The 22,546-nt window shown below is 39.2% G+C and overlaps 1 protein-coding gene across 14 annotated transcripts in view; it reads right to left on the bottom strand.

Annotated features, from left to right (window-relative positions):
• LOC117333624 (ABC transporter F family member 4-like) overlaps positions 1–22,546 on the bottom strand; it is a 52,154-nt gene that overhangs the window by 8,100 nt on the left and 21,508 nt on the right. For 2 of the 14 annotated variants that reach the window (XM_033893008.1, XM_033893011.1), the window contains exons 4-12: positions 22,205–22,291; positions 21,730–21,840; positions 19,859–19,987; positions 15,859–15,987; positions 12,176–12,304; positions 10,398–10,553; positions 7,686–7,841; positions 5,913–6,041; positions 5,295–5,423 (exon numbers count right to left, since the gene is read on the bottom strand). In XM_033893008.1, the coding sequence (XP_033748899.1) occupies positions 5,295–5,423; positions 5,913–6,041; positions 7,686–7,841; positions 10,398–10,553; positions 12,176–12,304; positions 15,859–15,987; positions 19,859–19,987; positions 21,730–21,840; positions 22,205–22,291 (1,155 nt within the window). The remainder of the gene's footprint in view (positions 1–5,294; positions 5,424–5,912; positions 6,042–7,685; positions 7,842–10,397; positions 10,554–12,175; positions 12,305–15,858; positions 15,988–19,858; positions 19,988–21,729; positions 21,841–22,204; positions 22,292–22,546) is intronic. The other 12 variants (XM_033893021.1, XM_033893022.1, XM_033893009.1 and 9 more) reach the window with 11 other exon arrangements.

The raw sequence follows: 22,546 nt of genomic DNA, 5'->3' as shown, positions 1-22,546 counted from the left end.
GATCGTTACACCACTACACCACATCAGTAAGTCGACCGATCGTTACACCACATCAGTAAGTCAACCGATCGTTACACCACTACCACATCAGTAAGTCAACCGATCGTTACACCACTACCACATCAGTAAGTCAACCGATCGTTACACCACTACACCACATCAGTAAGTCGACCGATCGTTACACCACTACACCACATCAGTAAGTCAACCGATCGTTATACCACTACACCACATCAGTAAGTCAACCGATCGTTATACCACTACACCACATCAGTAAGTCAACCGATCGTTACACCACTACCACATCAGTAAGTCAACCGATCGTTACATCAATACCACATCAGTAAGTCAACCGATCGTTACACCACTACCACATCAGTAAGTCAACCGATCGTTACACCACTACCACGTCAGTAAGTCAACCGATCGTTATACCACTACACCACATCAGTAAGTCAACCGATCGTTACACCACTACCACATCAGTAAGTCAACCGACCGTTATACCACTACACCACATCAGTAAGTCAACCGATCGTTACACCACTACCACATCAGTAAGTCAACCGATCGTTACACCACTACCACATCAGTAAGTCAACCGATCGTTATACCACTACACCACATCAGTAAGTCAACCGATCGTTACACCACTACCACATCAGTAAGTCAACCGATCGTTACACCACTACCACATCAGTAAGTCAACCGATCGTTATACCACTACCACATCAGTAAGTCAACCGATCGTTACACCACTACCACATCAGTAAGTCACCGATCGTTATACCACTACCACATCAGTAAGTCGACCGATCGTTATACCACTACCACATCAGTAAGTCACCGATCGTTATACCACTACCACATCAGTAAGTCAACCGATCGTTACACCACTACACCACATCAGTAAGTCAACCGATCGTTACACCACTACCACATCAGTAAGTCAACCGATCGTTATACCACTACCACATCAGTAAGTCAACCGATCGTTACACCACTACCACATCAGTAAGTCACCGATCGTTACACCACTACCACATCAGTAAGTCAACCGATCGTTATACCACTACCACATCAGTAAGTCAACCGATCGTTACACCAATACCACGTCAGTAAGTCACCGATCGTTATACCACTACCACATCAGTAAGTCAACCGATCGTTACACCAATACCACGTCAGTAAGTCAACCGACCGTTACACCACTAACACATCAGTAAGTCAACCGACCGTTACACCACTAACACATCAGTAAGTCAACCGACCGTTACACCACTAACACATCAGTAAGTCAACCGACCGTTACACCACTACCACATCAGTAAGTCAACCGATCGTTACACCACTACCACATCAGTAAGTCGACCGATCGTTATACCACTACACCACATCAGTAAGTCGACCGATCGTTATACCACTACACCACATCAGTAAGTCAACCGATCGTTACACCACTAACACATCAGTAAGTCAACCGACCGTTACACCACTACCACATCAGTAAGTCAACCGATCGTTATACCACTACACCACATCAGTAAGTCAACCGATCGTTACACCAGTACCACATCAGTAAGTCAACCGATCGTTACACCAGTACCACATCAGTAAGTCAACCGATCGTTACACCACTACCACATCAGTAAGTCAACCGATCGTTACATCAATACCACATCAGTAAGTCAACCGATCGTTATACCACTACCACATCAGTAAGTCAACCGATCGTTACACCACTACCACATCAGTAAGTCAACCGATCGTTACATCAGTACCACCTCAGTAAGTCAACCGATCGTTACACCACTACCACATCAGTAAGTCAACCGATCGTTACACTCAGTACACACATCAGTAAGTCAACCGATCGTTACTACCACTACCACATCAGTAAGTCAACCGATCGTTACACCACTACCACATCAGTAAGTCAACCGATCGTTACACCACTACCACATCAGTAAGTCAACCGATCGTTACACCACTACCACATCAGTAAGTCAACCGATCGTTACATCACTACCACATCAGTAAGTCAACCGATCGTTATACCACTACACCACATCAGTTAGTCGACCGATCGTTACACCACTACCACATCAGTAAGTCAACCGATCGTTACATCAGTACCACATCAGTAAGTCAACCGATCGTTACACCACTACCACATCAGTAAGTCAACCGATCGTTATACCACTACCACATCAGTAAGTCAACTGATCGTTACACCAGTACCACATCAGTAAGTCACCGATCGTTACACCACTACCACATCAGTAAGTCAACCGATCGTTACACCACTACGACATCAGTAAGTCAACCGATCGTTACACCACTACCACATCAGTAAGTCAACCGATCGTTACACCACTACCACATCAGTAAGTCAACCGATCGTTATACCACTACACCACATCAGTTAGTTGACCGACCGTTACACCACTAACACATCAGTAAGTCAACCGATCGTTACACCACTACCACATCAGTAAGTCACCGATCGTTACACCACTACCACATCAGTAAGTCACCGATTGTTATACCACTACCACATCAGTAAGTCAACTGATCGTTACACCAGTACCACATCAGTAAGTCACCGATCGTTACACCACTACCACATCAGTAAGTCAACCGATCGTTACACCACTACCACATCAGTAAGTCAACCGATCGTTACATCAATACCACATCAGTAAGTCAACCGATCGTTACACCACTACCACGTCAGTAAGTCAACCGATCGTTACACCACTAACACATCAGTAAGTCAACCGATCATTACACCACTACCACCAACCGATCGTTACACCACTACCACATCAGTAAGTCAACCGATCGTTATACCACTACACCACATCAGTAAGTCAACCGATCGTTACACCACTACCACATCAGTAAGTCAACCGATCGTTACACCACTACCACATCAGTAAGTCAACCGATCGTTACACCACTACCACATCAGTAAGTCAACCGATCGTTACACCACTACCACATCAGTAAGTCAACCGATCGTTACACCACTACCACGTCAGTAAGTCAACCGATCGTTACACCACTAACACATCAGTAAGTCAACCGATCATTACACCACTACCACCAACCGATCGTTATACCACTACCACATCAGTAAGTCAACCGATCGTTACACCACTACACCACATCAGTAAGTCAACCGATCGTTATACCCACTACACCACATCAGTAAGTCAACCGATCGTTACACCACATCAGTAAGTCAACCGACCGTTACACCACTAACACATCAGTAAGTCAACCGACCGTTACACCACTAACACATCAGTAAGTCAACCGACCGTTACACCACTACCACATCAGTAAGTCAACCGATCATTACACCACTACACCACATCAGTAAGTCGACCGATCGTTACACCACTACACAACATCAGTAAGTCAACCGATCGTTACACCACATCAGTAAGTCGACCGATCGTTACACCACTACCACATCAGTAAGTCGACCGATCGTTACACCACTACACAACATCAGTAAGTCAACCGATCGTTACACCACATCAGTAAGTCGACCGATCGTTATACCACTACCACATCAGTAAGTCAACCGATCGTTATACCACTACACCACATCAGTAAGTCAACCGATCGTTACACCAATACCACGTCAGTAAGTCAACCGATCGTTACACCACTACCACATCAGTAAGTCAACCGATCGTTACACCACTACACCACATCAGTAAGTCAACCGATCGTTACACCACTACCACATCAGTAAGTCAACCGATCGTTACACCACTACCACGTCAGTAAGTCAACCGATCGTTACACCACTAACACATCAGTAAGTCAACCGATCATTACACCACTACCACCAACCGATCGTTATACCACTACCACATCAGTAAGTCAACCGATCGTTATACCACTACCACATCAGTAAGTCAACCGATCGTTATACCACTACCACATCAGTAAGTCAACCGATCGTTACACCACTACCACATCAGTAAGTCAACCGATCGTTATACCACTACCACATCAGTAAGTCAACCGATCGTTACACCACTACACCACATCAGTAAGTCAACCGATCGTTACACCACTACCACATCAGTAAGTCAACCGATCGTTATACCACTACCACATCAGTAAGTCGACCGATCGGTTCACCACTACACCACATCAGTAAGTCAACCGATCGTTACACCACTACCACATCAGTAAGTCAACCGATCGTTTACACCACTACCACATCAGTAAGTCGAACCGATCGTTACTACCACTACCACGTCAGTAAGTCAACCGATCGCTACACCACTACCACATCAGTAAGTCGAACCGATCGTTACACCACTACACCACATCAGTAAGTCAACCGATCGTTACACCACTACCACCACATCAGTAAGTCAAACCGATCGTTACACCAGTACCACATCAGTAAGTCAACCGATCGTTACACCACTACACCACATCAGTAAGTCAACCGATCGTTACACCACTACCACATCAGTAAGTCAACCGATCGTTACACCACTACCACATCAGTAAGTCAACCGATCGTTACACCACTACCACATCAGTAAGTCAACCGATCGTTACACCACTAACACATCAGTAAGTCAACCGATCGTTACACCACTAACACATCAGTAAGTCAACCGATCGTTACACCACTAACCACATCAGTAAGTCACCGATCGTTACACCACTACACCACATCAGTAAGTCAACCGATCGTTACACCACTACCACATCAGTAAGTCAACCGATCGTTATACCACTACACCACATCAGTAAGTTGACTGATCGTTACACCACTACCACATCAGTAAGTCAACCGATCGTTACACCACTACCACATCAGTAAGTCAACCGATCGTTACACCACTACCACATCAGTAAGTCAACCGATCGTTACACCACTACACCACATCAGTAAGTTGACTGATCGTTACACCACTACCACATCAGTAAGTCAACCGATCGTTACACCACTACACCACATCAGTAAGTCAACCGATCGTTACACCACTACCACATCAGTAAGTCAACCGATCGTTACACCACTACACCACATCAGTAAGTCAACCGATCGTTACACCACTACACCACGTCAGTAAGTCGAACCGATCGTTACACCACTACCACATCAGTAAGTCAACCGATCGTTACACCACTACACCACATCAGTAAGTCAACCGATCGTTACACCACATCAGTAAGTCGACCGATCGTTACACCACTACCACATCAGTAAGTCAACCAATCATTACACCACTACCTGATTTATTCCTTACATTAGACGGGACATTCTTCCCCGCTCTCTTTACTGGAGTTTTCCCCTCATTTTTAGGTTTTTTCTGTTTTACTTCCTCTTCCTCACTCTCAGAGTCAGATTCACAATCACTGTCCACATCTTTGTGTTTCTGGATATAAAAGATTGTATCACAAATCTATATAAAGGGGAAAAAGAGTTATTATACATAACACATTTTTTGTCACTAAATAAAAAATATGTCTTGAAATGGAACCAATTATATGCTAGATTTAAAAAGTAACCCAATATACCAACCTGGATTTTGTTGCCTTTCTTTTGTTGATATTATAAGTATCACAAGGAATATATTCAACAACAAGTAAAGATTTTAAAATGACAGCACCCAGGCCACAGACTGAAAATAAGGCTATTCCAGACATTTCATAATTATTATTATTCGCTTGACCTGCCTAAAAAATTTTATCGACGCATATAATGAACTAAAAGCTTGTTGTTGTTTTTCCCCTCAGAATTCACTGTACAATATGCTCTGTTTTAAATATATAAACATGATCCCCAACTTCAGGTGATGTCACAGTTAGGTTTCCTGGTCTGAGTTATCCCCCTTGTCCCCTCCACTACCTGAATTATTACTAACTTTAGACGAGACATTCTTCCCTGCTCTCTTTACGGGAGTTTTCTTCTCATTTTTAGGTTTTTTCTGTTTTACTTCCTCTTCCTCACTCTCAGAGTCGGATACACAATCACTGTCCACATCTTTGTGTTTCTGGATATAAAAGATTGTATCACAAATCTATATAAAGGGGAAAAAGAGTTATTATACATCACAAAGTTTTTATTACTAACAAATTATCACTTATTTAAACAAGAGGCCTAACGGGCCTTAACGGTCACCTGAGATTTGAAATATTTCAGTTAATTTAATTGACCCTTTTTGGCCCCACCTATCAGTCCTTGGGGTCAGTCAGGGCCAACATGTGCATATCATTAAGCTGTCATCCAATGCTGATAATTTTAAGAAAGTCAGAATGAATTCCAAAAGAAATAAAACAAATGATTGTCAAAAATATGAATTCCCTATATAGACTATAGCAAAGTTTACCTCTCTCAAGGGGCAAACGTGAGACCCCAGGGTCATGAAATTCACAATCTAATTAAAACACCATCAAACCCTTCCTTTTATGAAAAGTATTTGATTCCATCTTATATAGGTATTGAGAAGAAGATTTTTGAAATTTCAGTCAATTTGACCCTTTTTAGCCCCGCCCCTCAGCCCCTGGGGGTCAGTCAGGGCCAACATGTGCATTCCATCAAACTGTTATCCCATGCTGATAATGTTGACCAGGTTAGAATGAGTTCCAATACAAATCCAACAAATAATGGTCAAAAATGTGATTTCCATATATAAACTATAGTAAAGTTTACCCTCTCCCCAGGGGCAAACGTGAGATCCCAGGGTCATTGAATTCACAGTTTTGGTAAAGCACTTTAAGACCCTTCCATCTATGGAGAGTTTTTGATTCTACCAAATATGAGAGTAGACAAGAAGATTTTTGAAATTTCAGTCAATTTGACCCTTTTTAGCCCCGCCCATCAGCCCCTGGGGGTCAGTCAGGGCCAACATATGCATACCATCAAACTGTTATCTAATGCTGACAATGTTAACCAGGTAAGAATGAATTCCAATCCAAATCCAACAAATAATAGTCAAAAATGTGATTTCCCTATATAAACTATACTAAAGTTTACCCCCTCCCCAGGGGCAAACATGAGACCCCAGGGTCATGCAATTCACAATTTTGGTAAAGCACCACAAGACCCTTCCAACTATGAAGAGTGTTTGACTCCACCATATCTGAGAGTAGAGAAGAAGATTTTTGAAGTTTTAGTCAATTTGACCCTTTTTGGCCCCACCCCTCAGGCCCCTGGCGGGTGGGGACCATATAATTCACAATTTTGGTTGACCTTCAGCCATAGTAACTTTCTGCCAAATTTCATTGAATTTGGTTTAGGAGTTTTGGAGAAGAAGTTGAAAATGTAAATTGTTTACGGATGCACGACGGACGACGGCGGACAAAAGGCGATTAGGATAGGTCACTTGAGACTTCGTCTCAGGTGACCTAAAAATAACACAATATACCAACCTGGATTTTGTTGCCTTTTTTTTGTTGATATTATAAGTATCACAAGGAAAATATTTAACAATAAGTATAGATTTTAAAATGAAAGTACCAGGCCACAGACTGAAAATAAGGCTATTCCAGACATTTCCATTTCATTATCATTATTCACTTGACCTAAACATCTCTGTTGATATAAACATGATCCCCATCATCTGGTGATGTCACGGTTTGGTTTCCTGGTCTGAGTTATCCCCCTTGTCCCGTCCACTACCTGATTTATTACTTACTTTAGATGAGACATTCTTCCCCGCTCTCTTTACGGGAGTTTTCTTCTCATTTTTAGGTTTTTTCTGTTTTACTTCCTCTTCCTCACTCTCAGAGTCAGATTCACAATCACTGTCCACATCTTTGTGTTTCTGGATATAAAAGATTGTATCACAAATCTATATAAAGGGGAAAAAGAGTTATTATACATAACACATTTTTTATCACTAACAATTTATCACTTATTTAGAAAGTAACCCAATATACCAACCTGGATTTTGATGCCTTTCTTTTGTTGATATTATAAGTATCACAAAGAATATATTAAGTTTAGATTTAATCAAAGTGTCGAGGCCACTCATAGATGCTGTGCATTAGGAAATGAAATACAGGAGAAAAGCAAACATTATATAGATATAAAATGGCATGTAATAAAAAGACATTTTTATTGTTTTTTAAGTGCCTTCCTGAATGTTTTACTGATGATTACCCTGTCATATAAAAGAATTATATTTACTATTATCAATAAAAAGGCTGTGGTTGCATTAAAGTTGTGATGAACAGTGAAGAATTACGTTTTTAAACCTCACTTGAATTGGCATACTATGATAAAGTTTAATTCTTAGATCGATTAATCCGTGATGTCTGTCATGTTTCTTGATAAACCACATCGCAATTCCCTATATATAAGATTCCTGTGAATTACTCGCCCAGTTTATTTTTGTTACTAAGTTTCTAAATTATACTCAATTTACTGCTTTTTTTTCGTGAAAAGAAACTTGTCTCCGAAATTTAATTTGTTTCCGATGAATTGGCCTACCTTATCTATTCCAGAGTCTTGTTGAATCGCACGTTCATGTTATTTATATACTTCATGCAAGCATTTCACTATCCACTGTTTTAAAACATGCAACCGCTTTATTGCTATCAGAATCTCTGTTGCGGGAACAAGCTACGTTAGATTTCGCTTCATAATCACTTCAACCAACTCAACCAGCACGGCCATTTGTGTGTGGCCTATTTCTCGGAGATGACGAACCAAACGGAAGTATTCTACTTTTATTTTAAGTATGGAACGTAAAAACAATCAGATATCAACTAGAGTGTATACGAGTTACCTCCCCTAGCACAAACCAGGAAGCAAGCATAATAATTTGGACAGAAAATAGTTCGGAATACTCAGGGATAAAACGGGTCATTGTGTACGATTTAAGCCATTTTTCTATAATCTATTTGAATTCAACAAATGTCTTCAAACATTAAGCGTGAATCATATTACTTAATCACAAATACTTCGCAGGAGACAAGATTGTCTAGTGTGATGTTAGCGTTTTCCATTCTGAACTCTGATATTTATCTTTGAAATAAGCGACATTTTGATTCCTCAAAGAGTTCTGAATGAATTTGTTTTAACGGAATTTGGCAATGACTACTTAAGGTTGCTGTTTCACAGCACCTAAAAAGTAAAACTACAGTACTGTGATTGGGTGTTATTAAGGCAGAAATGGTAATGAAAGGCATTTTGGAGACCTCTGGTCATTTATTAGAGAGTTATTGTTATTACAGGGGGGACAAATTGTGGTCACTGGTCATGTAATCAGAGGGTGGCTAAATAGAGTGAAAATAAAGAAATGGTTGCTTAGGACAGAGGGTCGCCTAAAAGAAATGGTCGTTCAGACAGATTCGACTGTATTTAACAACAGGGATAGATTTTAAAATGGCAGCACCCAGGCCACAGACAGAAAACAAGGCTATTCCTGACATTTGATAAGTCAGCACCCAGGCCACAGACAGAAAACAAGGCTATTCCAGACATTTGATAAGTCAGCACCCACGCCACAGACAGAAAACAAGGCTATTCCTGACATTTGATAAGTCAGCACCCAGGCCACAGACAGAAAACAAGGCTATTCCAGACATTTGATAAGTCAGCACCCAGGCCACAGACAGAAAACAAGGCTATTCCAGACATTTGATAAGTCAGCACCCAGGCCTAAGACAGAAAACAAAGCTATTTCAGACATTTGATAAGTCAGCACCCAGGCCACAGACAGAAAACAAGGCTATTCCAGACATTTGATAAGTCTATGTACAAATTGTTATCATGTGCTATGGGCTGTTCCGAGGAAAACACGTATGGGACGGGGGAAGGCACTTTGAAATTAGGGGACCAACCTATAGAAGTGATTTAAAATGTTGTTCACCCTTCCACATATCCACTTTTTGTGAATGTTACACTGTGTAGAAGCAATTTTAATGTAAAAATGGTACAACACATTGATACATCCAACAACAGAATCAATTATGTGAATTTAATATGAACCAACCAACCACATATTATTTATCAGTGCTTTTCCCCCTCCCATACATGTCTTCTTGGAACAGCCCTAAGCGACCAGCCTACAATTGAGTTGATATATTAATTAGCTGTTCTATCACTGGACAGAATTATCAAGCAAGAACAGATTATGATTGACCTGCTTAAAAATTCTGTTTAAGCATATAATAAACTGTAAGCTTGGTGGTTGTTTTTCCACAAAACTCACAGCACCATGAGCTTGGCAATATCTGGACAGACTTGGCTCATTGTTTGGTATTGGTGCCAACATCTTAATCTATTATCTGCATCAAATATATATAAACATGATCCCCATCATCAGGTGATGATGTTACGGTTTGGTTTCCTGGTCAGAGTTATCCCCCTTGTCCCCTCCACTACCTGATTTATTACTAACTTTAGATGAGACATTCTTCCCCGCTCTCTTTACTGGAGTTTTCCCCTCATTTTTAGGTTTTTTCTGTTTTACTTCCTCTTCCTCACTCTCAGAGTCAGATTCACAATCACTGTCCACATCTTTGTGTTTCTGGATATAAAAGATTGTATCACAAATCTATATAAAGGGGAAAAAGAGTTATTATACATCACATTTTTTTTATCACTAACAAATTATCACTTATTTAAACAAGAGGTCTAACGGGCCTTAACGGTCACCTGAGATTTGAAATATTTCAGTTAATTCAATTGACCCTTTTTGGCCCCACCTATCAGTCCTTGGGGGTCAGTCAGGGCCAACATGTGCATATCATTAAGCTGTCATCCAATGCTGATAATTTTAAGAAATTCAGAATGAATTCCAAAAGAAATAAAACAAATGATTGTCAAAAATATGAATTCCCTATATAGACTATAGCAAAGTTTACCCTCTCCCTAGGGGCAAACGTGAGACCCCAGGGTCATGAAATTCACAATTTAATTAAAACACCATCAAACCCTTCCTTTTATGAAAAGTATTTGATTCCGTCTTATATAGGTATTGAGAAGAAGATTTTTGAAATTTCAGTCAATTTGACCCTTTTTAGCCCCGCCCCTCAGCCCCTGGGGGTCAGTCAGGGCCAACATGTGCATTCCATCAAACTGTAATCCCATGCTGATATTAATGTTGACCAGGTTAGAATGAGTTCCAATACAAATCCAACAAATAATGGTCAAAAATGTGATTTCCATATATAAACTATAGTAAAGTTTACCCCCTCCCCAGGGGCAAACATGAGATCCCCAGGGTCATTGAATTCACAGTTTTGGTAAAGCACTTTAAGACCCTTCCATCTATGGAGAGTTTTTGATTCTACCAAATATGAGAGTAGACAATAAGATTTTTGAAATTTCAGTCAATTTGACCCTTTTTAGCCCCGCCCATCAGCCCCTGGGGGTCAGTCAGGGCCAACATGTGTATACCATCAAACTGTTATCTAGTGCTGACAATGTTAACCAGGTAAGAATGAATTCCAATCCAAATCCAACAAATAATAGTCAAAAATGTGATTTCCCTATATAAACTATACTAAAGTTTACCCCCTCCCCAGGGGCAAACGTGAGACCCCAGGGTCATGCAATTCACAATTTTGGTAAAGCACCACAAGACCCTTCCAACTATGAAGAGTGTTTGACTCCACCATATCTGAGAGTAGAGAAGAAGATTTTTGAAGTTTTAGTCAATTTGACCCTTTTTGGCCCCACCCCTCAGGCCATTGGGGGGTGGGGACCATATAATTCACAATTTTGGTTGACCTTCAGCCATAGTAACTTTCTGCCAAATTTCATTGAATTTGGTTTAGGGGTTTTTGAGAAGAAGTTGAAAATGTAAATTGTTTACGGTGCACGACGGACGACGGCGGACAAAAGGCGATTAGGACAGGTCACTTGAGACTTCGTCTCAGGTGACCTAAAAATAACACAATATACCAACCTGGACTTTTTTGCCTTTTTTTTGTTGATATTATAAGTATCACAAGGAAAATATGTAACAATAAGGATAGATTTTAAAATGAAAGTACCAGGCCACAGACTGAAAATAAGGCTATTCCAGACATTTCCATTTCATTATCATTATTCACTTGACCTAAACATTCCTGTTGATATAAACATGATCCCCATCATCTGGTGATGTCACGGTTTGGTTTCCTGGTCTGAGTTATCCCCCTTGTCCCCTCCACTACCTGATTTATTACTTACTTTAGATGAGACATTCTTCCCCACTCTCTTTACGGGAGTTTTCTTCTCATTTTTAGGTTTTTTCTGTTTTACTTCCTCTTCCTCACTCACAGAGTCAGATTCACAATCACTGTCCACATCTTTTTGTTTCTGGATATAAAAGATTGTATCACAAATCTATATAAAGGGGAAAAAGAGTTATTATACATAACAATTTTTTTATCACTAACAATTTATCATTTATTTAGAAAGTAACCCAATATACCAACCTGCATTTTGTTGCCTTTTTAGGGATTTCCATTTCGGATGGAAATCCATATTGTTATTGTTATGTTTTTTCTTATTATTATTATTATTATTATTCTTAACACTTTTTTTGTGAACAAAATCTCTCAAAAACGAATGCAGATAGAACGTTCATATCTTAGTACATGATAGACAATATCAAGTTGTCGATCTTGGTGCAATTTGATGTTCATACGTTCAACGGTCAAGGTCACAGATCTATAAATAGAAATTTTTTGGACGTTTTTTGAACGGTCATAACTTCGTAACGGATCGTTCTATTTCGTTCCCGTTCAGTGTATTATGTAGATCAGGGACAGAGCTAACTTTTCTCCATGCCATCTTATCAGAGAATATGTCAAGGTCATGAACTCGCCAAGGGGTAAAGAAAATATCGAAAAAAAAATTCTCAATCTGAAAACTGTTTTCATCCCAAACGAAAGAGTATGATGTACTGAGACGAAATATGAACTTTTTTTGATCGTCGGATGAAAAATGACGGAGATATGGCACTTTGAAAATTTCGAAGTTTTTCCCGCCAAAATTCAAAAATCGGCAAAAAAAGACTAAAATTTTTTCAGCTCCTTCATTTATACACATACAGATTTGATATTTGGCACAACAATAGCATGTAAGAGTAGCTACAAAAATTAATATTTTTCATTGACCTTGACCTTCATTCAAGGTCAAATTATCAAAAAAACTAAAATAAAAAAAAAAATCTTTTGAGTCAGGCTCTTTTCCTGTTCGTTTTATTCCCTGAACAATCAGTGCATCTTGTAGATCATGGTCGGCACAAAGTTTTTTCTAATACGTGTTATCAAAAAATATCTCAAGGTCAAGGTCTAAGCATGAGGTCAAATCAAGGTCAAAAATTTAAAATTCAAAATTAATGATTTTTTTATATGAATCGGAAAGCGCATGATTAATCATGACAAACGGTGCACGTTTTATGGTCGTACGATAAAAAATGACATAGAAATGGCACTTTGAAAAATGTTGGTTTTCCCGCCAAAATTCAAATTTGTCCTAAAAATGCACTAAATTTCGTTTTACTCCTATATCGTTACACATACAGATTTGATTTTTGGTACTGTGATAGCTTGGACGAAGGGGTACAAACTTAATTGCTTTTCATTGACCTTGACCTTCGTTCAAGGTCACAAAGGTCAAATGACCAAAAATCGAAAATGTCACATTCTTTTAAAAACTGTGTATTTTGATCATCTATAGAAGAAAATGCTCTTCTGAAGATGTATGCAACATTTAAAGGTCAAATTATCAAAAATGAAAAACAAAAAAACAAAAAAAAAAAGAACAAAAAAAACACAAAATATCCGAAGATAACAGTATGGTATACACGATACACGGTAAGGTATGCACGATACACCGTACAGGATTCACGGTATTTTTACTGGGTACACGACATACGATACATGGTGTGGGATACACAATATATGGTACAGTACACACGAAACACGGTACGACATACACGATACTTGGTACGAGGTACACAGTACGATATACACAATACAAAGTACGGTATACACAATACACGGTACGAGATACACGGTACTTGGTAGGAGATACATAGTACGGTGTACATGATACACAGTACGGTTTACACAATACACGGTATGAGATACACAATTCACAGTACTGTAAACACGATACAAGTTACGAAATACACAATTCACAGTACAGTAAACACGATACAAGGTACGAGATACACAATTCACAGTACAGTAACCACGATACAAGGTACGAGATACAGGTACAGTTTACACGATACAAGTTACGAGATACACGATTCACGGAGGTCAAGTGATACAAAATCGAAAAATTCAAATTCTTTTAAAACGGTTTATTTTCATCGTATGTGAAAGAAAACGTTATTTTAAAGATTGATTAAAGAAGGGAAGCAAAGAGAAAACGAAGAGAAATCGTAGGTAAAACGTACAAAAGCGTTCGTCAGAACGAGAACATGTCTGCGATCATTTTCTTGTTGGAAATCCCGTGTTTTGATCTTGATCAAATCTAGTTTTGTTGTTGATATTATAAGTATCACAAGGAATATATTTAAAAAGTATAGATTTTAAAATGACAGCATCCAGGCCACAGACTGAAAACAAAGCTATTCCAGACATTTCATAAGTCATCTACAAATTGTTATTGTGGTACTAAGCAACCAGCCCATAAAGGAGTTTGTATATTAGTTAGCTGTTATATGACTGGGCAGAATTTTCAAGCAAGAACAGATTTTGATTGATCTACTTAAACATTTTTGTTGAAATATATAAAAACCTGTAAGCTTGATGGTTACTTTTGACAGAACTAACAGCACCATATGTTTGGCAATATCTTCACTTTAGGCAGGTTTGACTCATTGCTTGATATGGTTCCAAAATCTTAAATTTATGCTCTGCAACAAATATACAAGGCATCGCAAACGATACCAATCCCCTCGCGTGCTAACACATGAACTGTGACGCAAAATGGGGGGTGGGGTTATTGCAGGACATTGAAATAACATCAGTTGTCATTTGCACTGAACTGCAATAGACATGGATGGGCTTATTATCAGGCATGGGCTATCGAGGTATTGCCATGCTGGACCAATATATGAAGTTTGGTCAGGATCCAGTCAAAAATGAAGTCGAAACAACGCTGACAAAGATTTTCTATAAATAGTAACGGTGACCTTGACCTTAACCTTGGCGCCCTGAAACACGAACTTGTTTGAGGTATTGCCATGCTTGACCCATATATGAAGTTCGGTCAGGATCCGTTCAAAAATGAAGTCGCATTACAGCGCTGACAAAGATTTTCTATAAATAGTAACGGTGACATTGGCCTTGACCTTGGCGCCCTAAAACACGAACTCGTTCGAGGTATTCCCATGCTGGACCCATACATGAAGTTTGGTCAGGATCCGTTCAGAAATGAAGTCGCAAGAGTGCTGACAAAGATTTTCTATAAATAGTAACGGTGACCTTAACCTTGACCTTGGCACCCTGAAACACGAACTCGTTCGAGGTATTCCCATGCTGGACCCATATATGAAGTTTGGTCAGGATCCCTTCAAAAATGAAGTCGCAAGAGCGCTGACAAAGATTTTCTATAAATAGTAACGCTGACCTTGACCTTGGCACCCTGAAACACGAACTTGTTCGAGGTATTCCCATGCTGGACCCATATATGAAGTTTGGTCAGAATCCGTTCAAAAATGAAGTCGCAAGAGCGCTGACAAAAAGTGAACAAACGTAATTACGTACGAACGGAACGCTATATCCCCTCCCCGACTTTCGTCGCGAGGGGATAATAAACATGATCCTCATCATCAGGTGACGATGTCACGGTTTGGTTTCCTGGTCTGAGTTATCCCCCTTGTCCCCTCCACTACCTGATTTATTACTTACTTTAGATGAGACATTCTTCCCCGCTCTCTTTACGGGAGTTTTCTTCTCATTTTTAGGTTTTTTCTGTTTTACTTCCTCTTCCTCACTCTCAGAGTCAGATTCACAATCACTGTCCACATCTTTGTGTTTCTGGATATAAAAGATTGTATCACAAATCTATATAAAGGGGAAAAAGAGTTATTATACATAACACATTTTTTATCACAAAATAAACAAGAGGCCCATGGGGCCTGTATCGCTCACCTGGTTGGATTAGACCAAATGTCAAAATAATGTTCATGTTCAAATCGTTTTATTTGTCAATCTCAAAGAATGCTATACAGTCAAACCTGTCTATAGCGACCGCCCAAGGGGAGGCAGAAAAACGGTCACTATAGACAGGTTGCCTTTATAGACAGGTCAAAATTATTGCACCAACCAATTTACTTAAACCTGCCATAAATAAATTGTCATTGAACAGGGCATTCAGAAGACCAGTCAGAAGTTAAATAAATGCATAAACTTTACAAATCTGAAGGGTTTAATATTTAATGATTTGTGGACCTAAACACAAAATATAACTCAAAATGGTCTTATGGATAATATTTTTTAAATATTTTGTTCTGAAATAATGCTATATGTATCTATCAAATTATCTCCCTTTCTTTCATAAAGAAAAAGAATACACAATAATTAATAAATTAATTATATTTGTGTTACTACTTATTATTTTGTGTTATAGTCTTACTTCTTAAAACCAAAATATTTTTTTTTCTGACCCAAATTGAAATCTGGATATTTGTCAGTTTACGACTTTTTATTAGTATTGACTTATTAAAGATGGCGGCAGTACAAACGCTAGTACCGACAGCTACGATTAAGAAAGGCATTATTGGCTTTCATGTGAGTAAATCTTGTTGACAGATATGACCAGTGTTTGTTATTGAAGTGATGTATCCTAGTTGTAATCACAAAATTAACTGACCGTGTCAAATGAAGCCACCTGTGCACAGTTGTAATGTAATACCGACACGCATGGTGACCCGACTTCTCTCTTACCGAGCCCCAGGCCAGGGCAGCTACAGTAATTATAGGCTAACAGGTGGTAGGGGTCTTTTGTTTATATACTCAGGCCAGGGTTGTGGTGGTCCTTTGTTTGTATAATGAAGCCAGGGTCAATGTGTCTGAATTTTCCGGGGATTTTATGAGGGATGACTGCCGAGAGCAGAAGATGGCTGACAGAAATCGGTCGCTATAGAAAACAAATTAGCGACCACCGTTCCGAAATCACTGGTCGTTAGCCACACTAGACAGGTAGTCGCTATACAGAGGGTCGTTATATAGTAAAATCTCACGGGGAATCTTAAAACCGGTCGTTATAGACCGGCAGTCGTTATATACAGGGGGTCGTTAGAGCAGGTTTGACTGTATATGGTTATGGTGTGGGGATCCCAACTGCTTGAAAGAAATAACGAAGTCCAGACTCTCTAAGGGTCTGAAAGACCTCAAGAATTGTTTTTAGAACATCCATTCATAACTTTATGACTGGTAGCGATTTAAAGGAATTACCTCTATTTCCCCTATGGGGCCCCACCCATTTGGCCCCCCAGGGGTCAGTGTCACCATTTATGTAAAATCTGTTCCCCTTCCCCCAATGATGTTTCTGACTAAACTGGGTTCAAATCCATTCATAACTTTATGACTATAGTAGCGATTTAAGGGAATTACCTCTATTTCCCCTATGGGGCCCCGCCCCTTTGGCCCCTCAGGGGTCAGAGTCACCATTTATGCAAAATCTGTTCCCCTTCCCCCAATTATATTTCTGACCAAATTGGGTTCAAATCCATTCATAACTTTATGACTAGTAGCGATTTAAAGGAATTACCTCTATTTCCCCTATGGGGCCCCCTGCCCCTTTGGCCCCTCGGGGGTCAGAGTCACCATTAATGCAAAATCAGTTCCCCTTCCCCCAATGATGTTTCTGACCAAATTGGGTTCAAATCCATTCATAACTTTATGACTAGTAGCGATTTAAAGGAATTACAGTGCAACTTCCGAAAACCGAACCTTCTAAAAACCGAACACCTCTGAATACCGAACGAATTGTCATTGTACGGAATTGGTCCTTCTTTATTATAGTATTAAAAAACTTCCAAATACCGATCCCTCTGAATTCCGAACACCGGACTGATTTTGTGTCCGGTTCCTGTTAAAATATACCAAAAATTACTTCTGAAAACCGGCCTTACCTGGGCGATTATGACACGAGGTCAGGCCAGTCAACCGTGAAACAACAACTGTGACGGGTATTGTGTGAAGCCTTATTGTCTCGGGACCTACGTAGGTGATTTGTACAGGTATCCAATATATACCCCAAGGGGGCATTATGACGGAAGGCCTGGTGTATAATCAACACGACAATTATGAAACAATGCCACACTTCATTGAAGCGCGTCGGTTCGTTTATCTTCTCAATGCAAGTAGAGCTAGAAGCCTGAGTTTCGCATTTAATTTAAATGAGGCCCAAAAGGGGTTGTTTTCGTAAAGAAGCCCGTGATGTTTTTTTTAGAAAACAGCGATGTCGGAAATACGACCAGTATCATCTGATCAATTGTAATTGATATTGAAACAAAACATCTTCACACCCTTTAATATTATTTGATGTGTAAAATATTCTGTATCGGACTATTGGCCCCATCCACATGACGAGGCTTCACCGGATGTAACAAAATGTAGGCCGATCGTAAAGTGTAGTTGTACATGTGAAAATACTGTTTAAAACTATTGTTATAGTCATTTGCCTTTCTTATATATTCTGCAATATATACATTGATTAACTTTCATAATATGCATATTATTCAGACAATCCAAATTGTCTAAGTATGTACGTGCCGTTTTGTAATCGGGTGCATTCTAATAAAACATCGTCCAACCAATTATATCCGGAATTTGACCGGTCATTTTTCGATCAACTTCTCCAAACCGAACCCTCTATAAACCGAACAAATAGTCATGTCCCATGCATGTTCGGTTTATAGAGGTTCCACTGTACCTCTATTTCCACATTAGGCCCCGCCCCTTTGGCCCCTTGGGGGTCAGAGTCACCATTTATGCAAAATCTGTTCCCCTTCCCCAAAGGATGTTTCTGACCAAATTGGGTTCAAATCCATTCATAACTTTATGACTAGTAGCGATTTAAAGGAATTGCCTAAATTTCCCCTATTGGGCCCCGCCCCTCAGGCCCCTTGGGGGTCAGAGTCACCATTTATGCAAAATCTGTTTCGCTTCCCCAAAGGATGTTTCTGACCAAATTGGGTTCAAATCCATTCATAACTTTATGACTAGTAGCGATTTAAAGGAATTGCCTAAATTTCCCCTATTGGGCCCCGCCCCTCAGGCCCCTTGGGGGTCAGAGTCACCGTTTATGCAAAATCTGATACCCTTCTGCCAAGGATGTTTCTGACCAAATTTGGTCAAAATCCAATACGAACTTTTTGACTAGTAGCAATTTGAAGGAAATGTTGACGGACGGACGACGACAGACGACGTAGATGACGGACGCCAGACGCCGCACCATGGCATAAGCTCACCGGACCTTCAGTCCAGGTGAGCTAAAAATGTGTTGAAATGGAACCAATTATATGCTAGATATCAAAAGTAATCCAATATACCAACCTGGATTTTGTTGCCTTTCTTTTGGTTGATATTTTAAGTATCACAAGGAACATATTTAATAACAAGTATAGATTTTAAAATGACAGCACCCAGGCAACAGACTGAAAACAAAGCTATTCCAGACATTTTATAATTATTATCTGCTTGACCTGCCTATAGATTTCTGTTGAAGCATATAATGAACTAAAAGCTTGTTGTTGTTTTTTTCCCCTCAGAATTCACTGTACAATATGCTCTGTTTTATATATATAAACATGATCCCCATCATCAGGTGATGATGTTACGGTTTGGTTTCCTGGTCTGAGTTATCCCCCTTGTCCCCTCCACTACCTTATTTATTACTAACTTTAGATGAGACGTTCTTCCCCGCTCTCTTTACTGGAGTTTTCTTCTCATTTTTAGGTTTTTTCTGTTTTACTTCCTCTTCCTCACTCTCAGAGTCAGATACACCATCACTGTCCAAATCTTTGTGTTTCTGGATATAAAAGATTGTATATCACAAATCTATATAAAGGGGGAAAGAGTATTACACATATTAAAGCCATACTTGCCAACTTTTTAAAATTCTCATGGGGGAGAAAGTGCGTCAGCGACATTTTTGACCGGAAAACACATTTCACGCGCGACACATTTAGCAAACAAAAACTAAGGGGAGATAATTTGCTATTGGAAAATAAATTCCTTGCATGATCACTTAAGCTTCCTTCCCTCACTGAAAAAAAGGGGGGAAAAGTTTATTTCAAGCTTGCCCAATGATCTTTTTTATTCAAGTTTGGAAAGATAATTATATAAGCAACAAGTTACAAAAAAATAGCTGCAAAATTACATCATTTTTAATTATTTCTGGAAATTATTTAACTCACTGTTCACTCTAAATAAAAGTATTTACTTAGATATGTTATGAAAATTATGTTGTAAGATAGATGTCGGTCAATTAAATGCAAATTATCACAATGATATCACTTTCTATAAAGCTTTCTCTCCAGCAGTAAACTTCAAAAGAAAATACTTAAAATGTCACGATAAATATCTAAAGTACAATATAATATCTGAATGAAATTTCAAATGTTTCCTTTGGATTACAACAAAGACAATAATACAAAAAAAAAATAAAAAGGGCTGTACCAGCAGTTGTAATCACTATAGGCTTACAACTCAGTACTTTGTAGGTGGGGACTGATACTTAAATTCAAAGTTTTAACATGACAGTATTTAGTTTAAGAAAGTGAGTATTTGTGGACATGTTTTTGTCTTTCAAAATGTGAATTGGGAAAGTTTCTGCCAAAATAAGTCTCTGCTAATTGACACTAAGTATGCTGATGATACGGTGATTGAAACGACGTTACCTACCGGCAACCAGGCCTTCGGTCTATATGGTCGTTATTGTGAATTTATTTACTTGTGCTAATTATCTAAAGATCAGCCAATGTTTAAATGTAGTTAACATTTCAATAAGTAATCTGTCAAATTTGATACTCCGTTGATAACATTGCCAGTGTTGTTTTCACTTTTTCTGTCTGAGATATACTGTCAAGTAGAAGTCGTTTATGCGCTTGACATCAAAGGCAGTATACGAAGCCATTAACAAGCGTTTAATCAACCATGACTGATCTGCTACAAAACCATCACTACGCGTCCTCAGCTTAATTGGTTTCAATTAATTGTTTATTTATCGGGGTATTAACACCCTTGCAGTCAGTGAAGTGTCAAAATTTCGTTACTGTCTGTGAGCAGGTCAGCTAACTGACCAATGCCCCACACATATGTCTTTCACCAGCCAGCAAGCGTTACCTGTCATAGGCCTAAGTGAATCTAACAAGATGAATAGGGGCTCCATACGGGGTTATCAAGACATATTCTCCAAAATCGGGAGAATACACTATGCTTTATCTATACGATCGGGAGACGGGGCAGGGAGTCTGGATTCGGGAAATTCCCGACTAAATCGGGAAAGTTGGCAAGTATGTAAAGCTTGGTAGTTGTTTTTTTACAGAATTCACGCAACATGAGCTTGGCGATATATGGACAGACTTGGCTCATCGTTTATTTGGTATTGGTGCCAACATCTTAATCTATTATCTGCATCAAATATATAAACATGATTTCCATCATCAGATGACAATGTTACGGTTCGGTTTCCTGGTCTCCTATCATCAGGTGATGATGTCACAATTTAGTTTTCCTGGTCCGAGTTATCCCCCTTATCCCCTATAATACCTGATTCTTCCCCAGTCTCTTTACTGGAGTTTTCTTCTGATTTTTAGATTGTTTCTGTTTTGTTTCTTCCTCACTGCCAGAGTCTGATTCGCTGTCCACACCTTTGTGTTTCTGTATATTAATCAGAATGGAGAAAAACAAAGAACATCTATGTATTAAAGATACAGATCAGTTACTACAAATTACATGCCTCTTTATATAGAGACTCATTCTTTCATTATACAAACAGTTCCAAGTACACACATTTTGTTTAGACAGCATTTGGTTTACAGAGGTGAATCATTATACTAGAATGCTACTGGTTATTGATTTAAATTTGTTTCTTTGCTCCTTCAGCTAGAGTAGGAATCAGGAGTACAATTGTACAACACTAAGTCTGGTGTAGGGACAGTTAAAGTAGAAAACAGTCTTTACAATCAAACACTCGTTACACATCTCACAATGGTTTTGAGTAGGTAGTCAATAAGCACCATACCTTGATTTGACGTTTCCGTCTTTTGACAGGAGATGCTTCCTCTTCTGATTCACTGCTAGATTTGTCCTCCTCAGATGTCTCATCTACCTACGGCCAACAACAGATTATAAATAATTATTACTTTAGTACAGACAATACAATCCCGACTGACCAAGTCTGTCAATATCTATATCAACATCCAGTCACAAAGGTCAACAGGGCTGACCAAGTCTGTCAATATCTATATATCAACATCCAGTCACAAAGGTCCACAGGACTGACCAAGTCTGTCAATATCTATATATAAACATCCAGTCACAATCATGACAATATGTTTTCAGACCAAAGTTTTATATATTGCAT

This window comes from Pecten maximus, chromosome 8 (genome assembly GCF_902652985.1).
Source record: "Pecten maximus chromosome 8, xPecMax1.1, whole genome shotgun sequence".
Lineage (NCBI taxonomy): Eukaryota > Metazoa > Mollusca > Bivalvia > Pectinida > Pectinidae > Pecten > Pecten maximus.
This window is presented reverse-complemented; position numbering and strand designations above follow the sequence as displayed.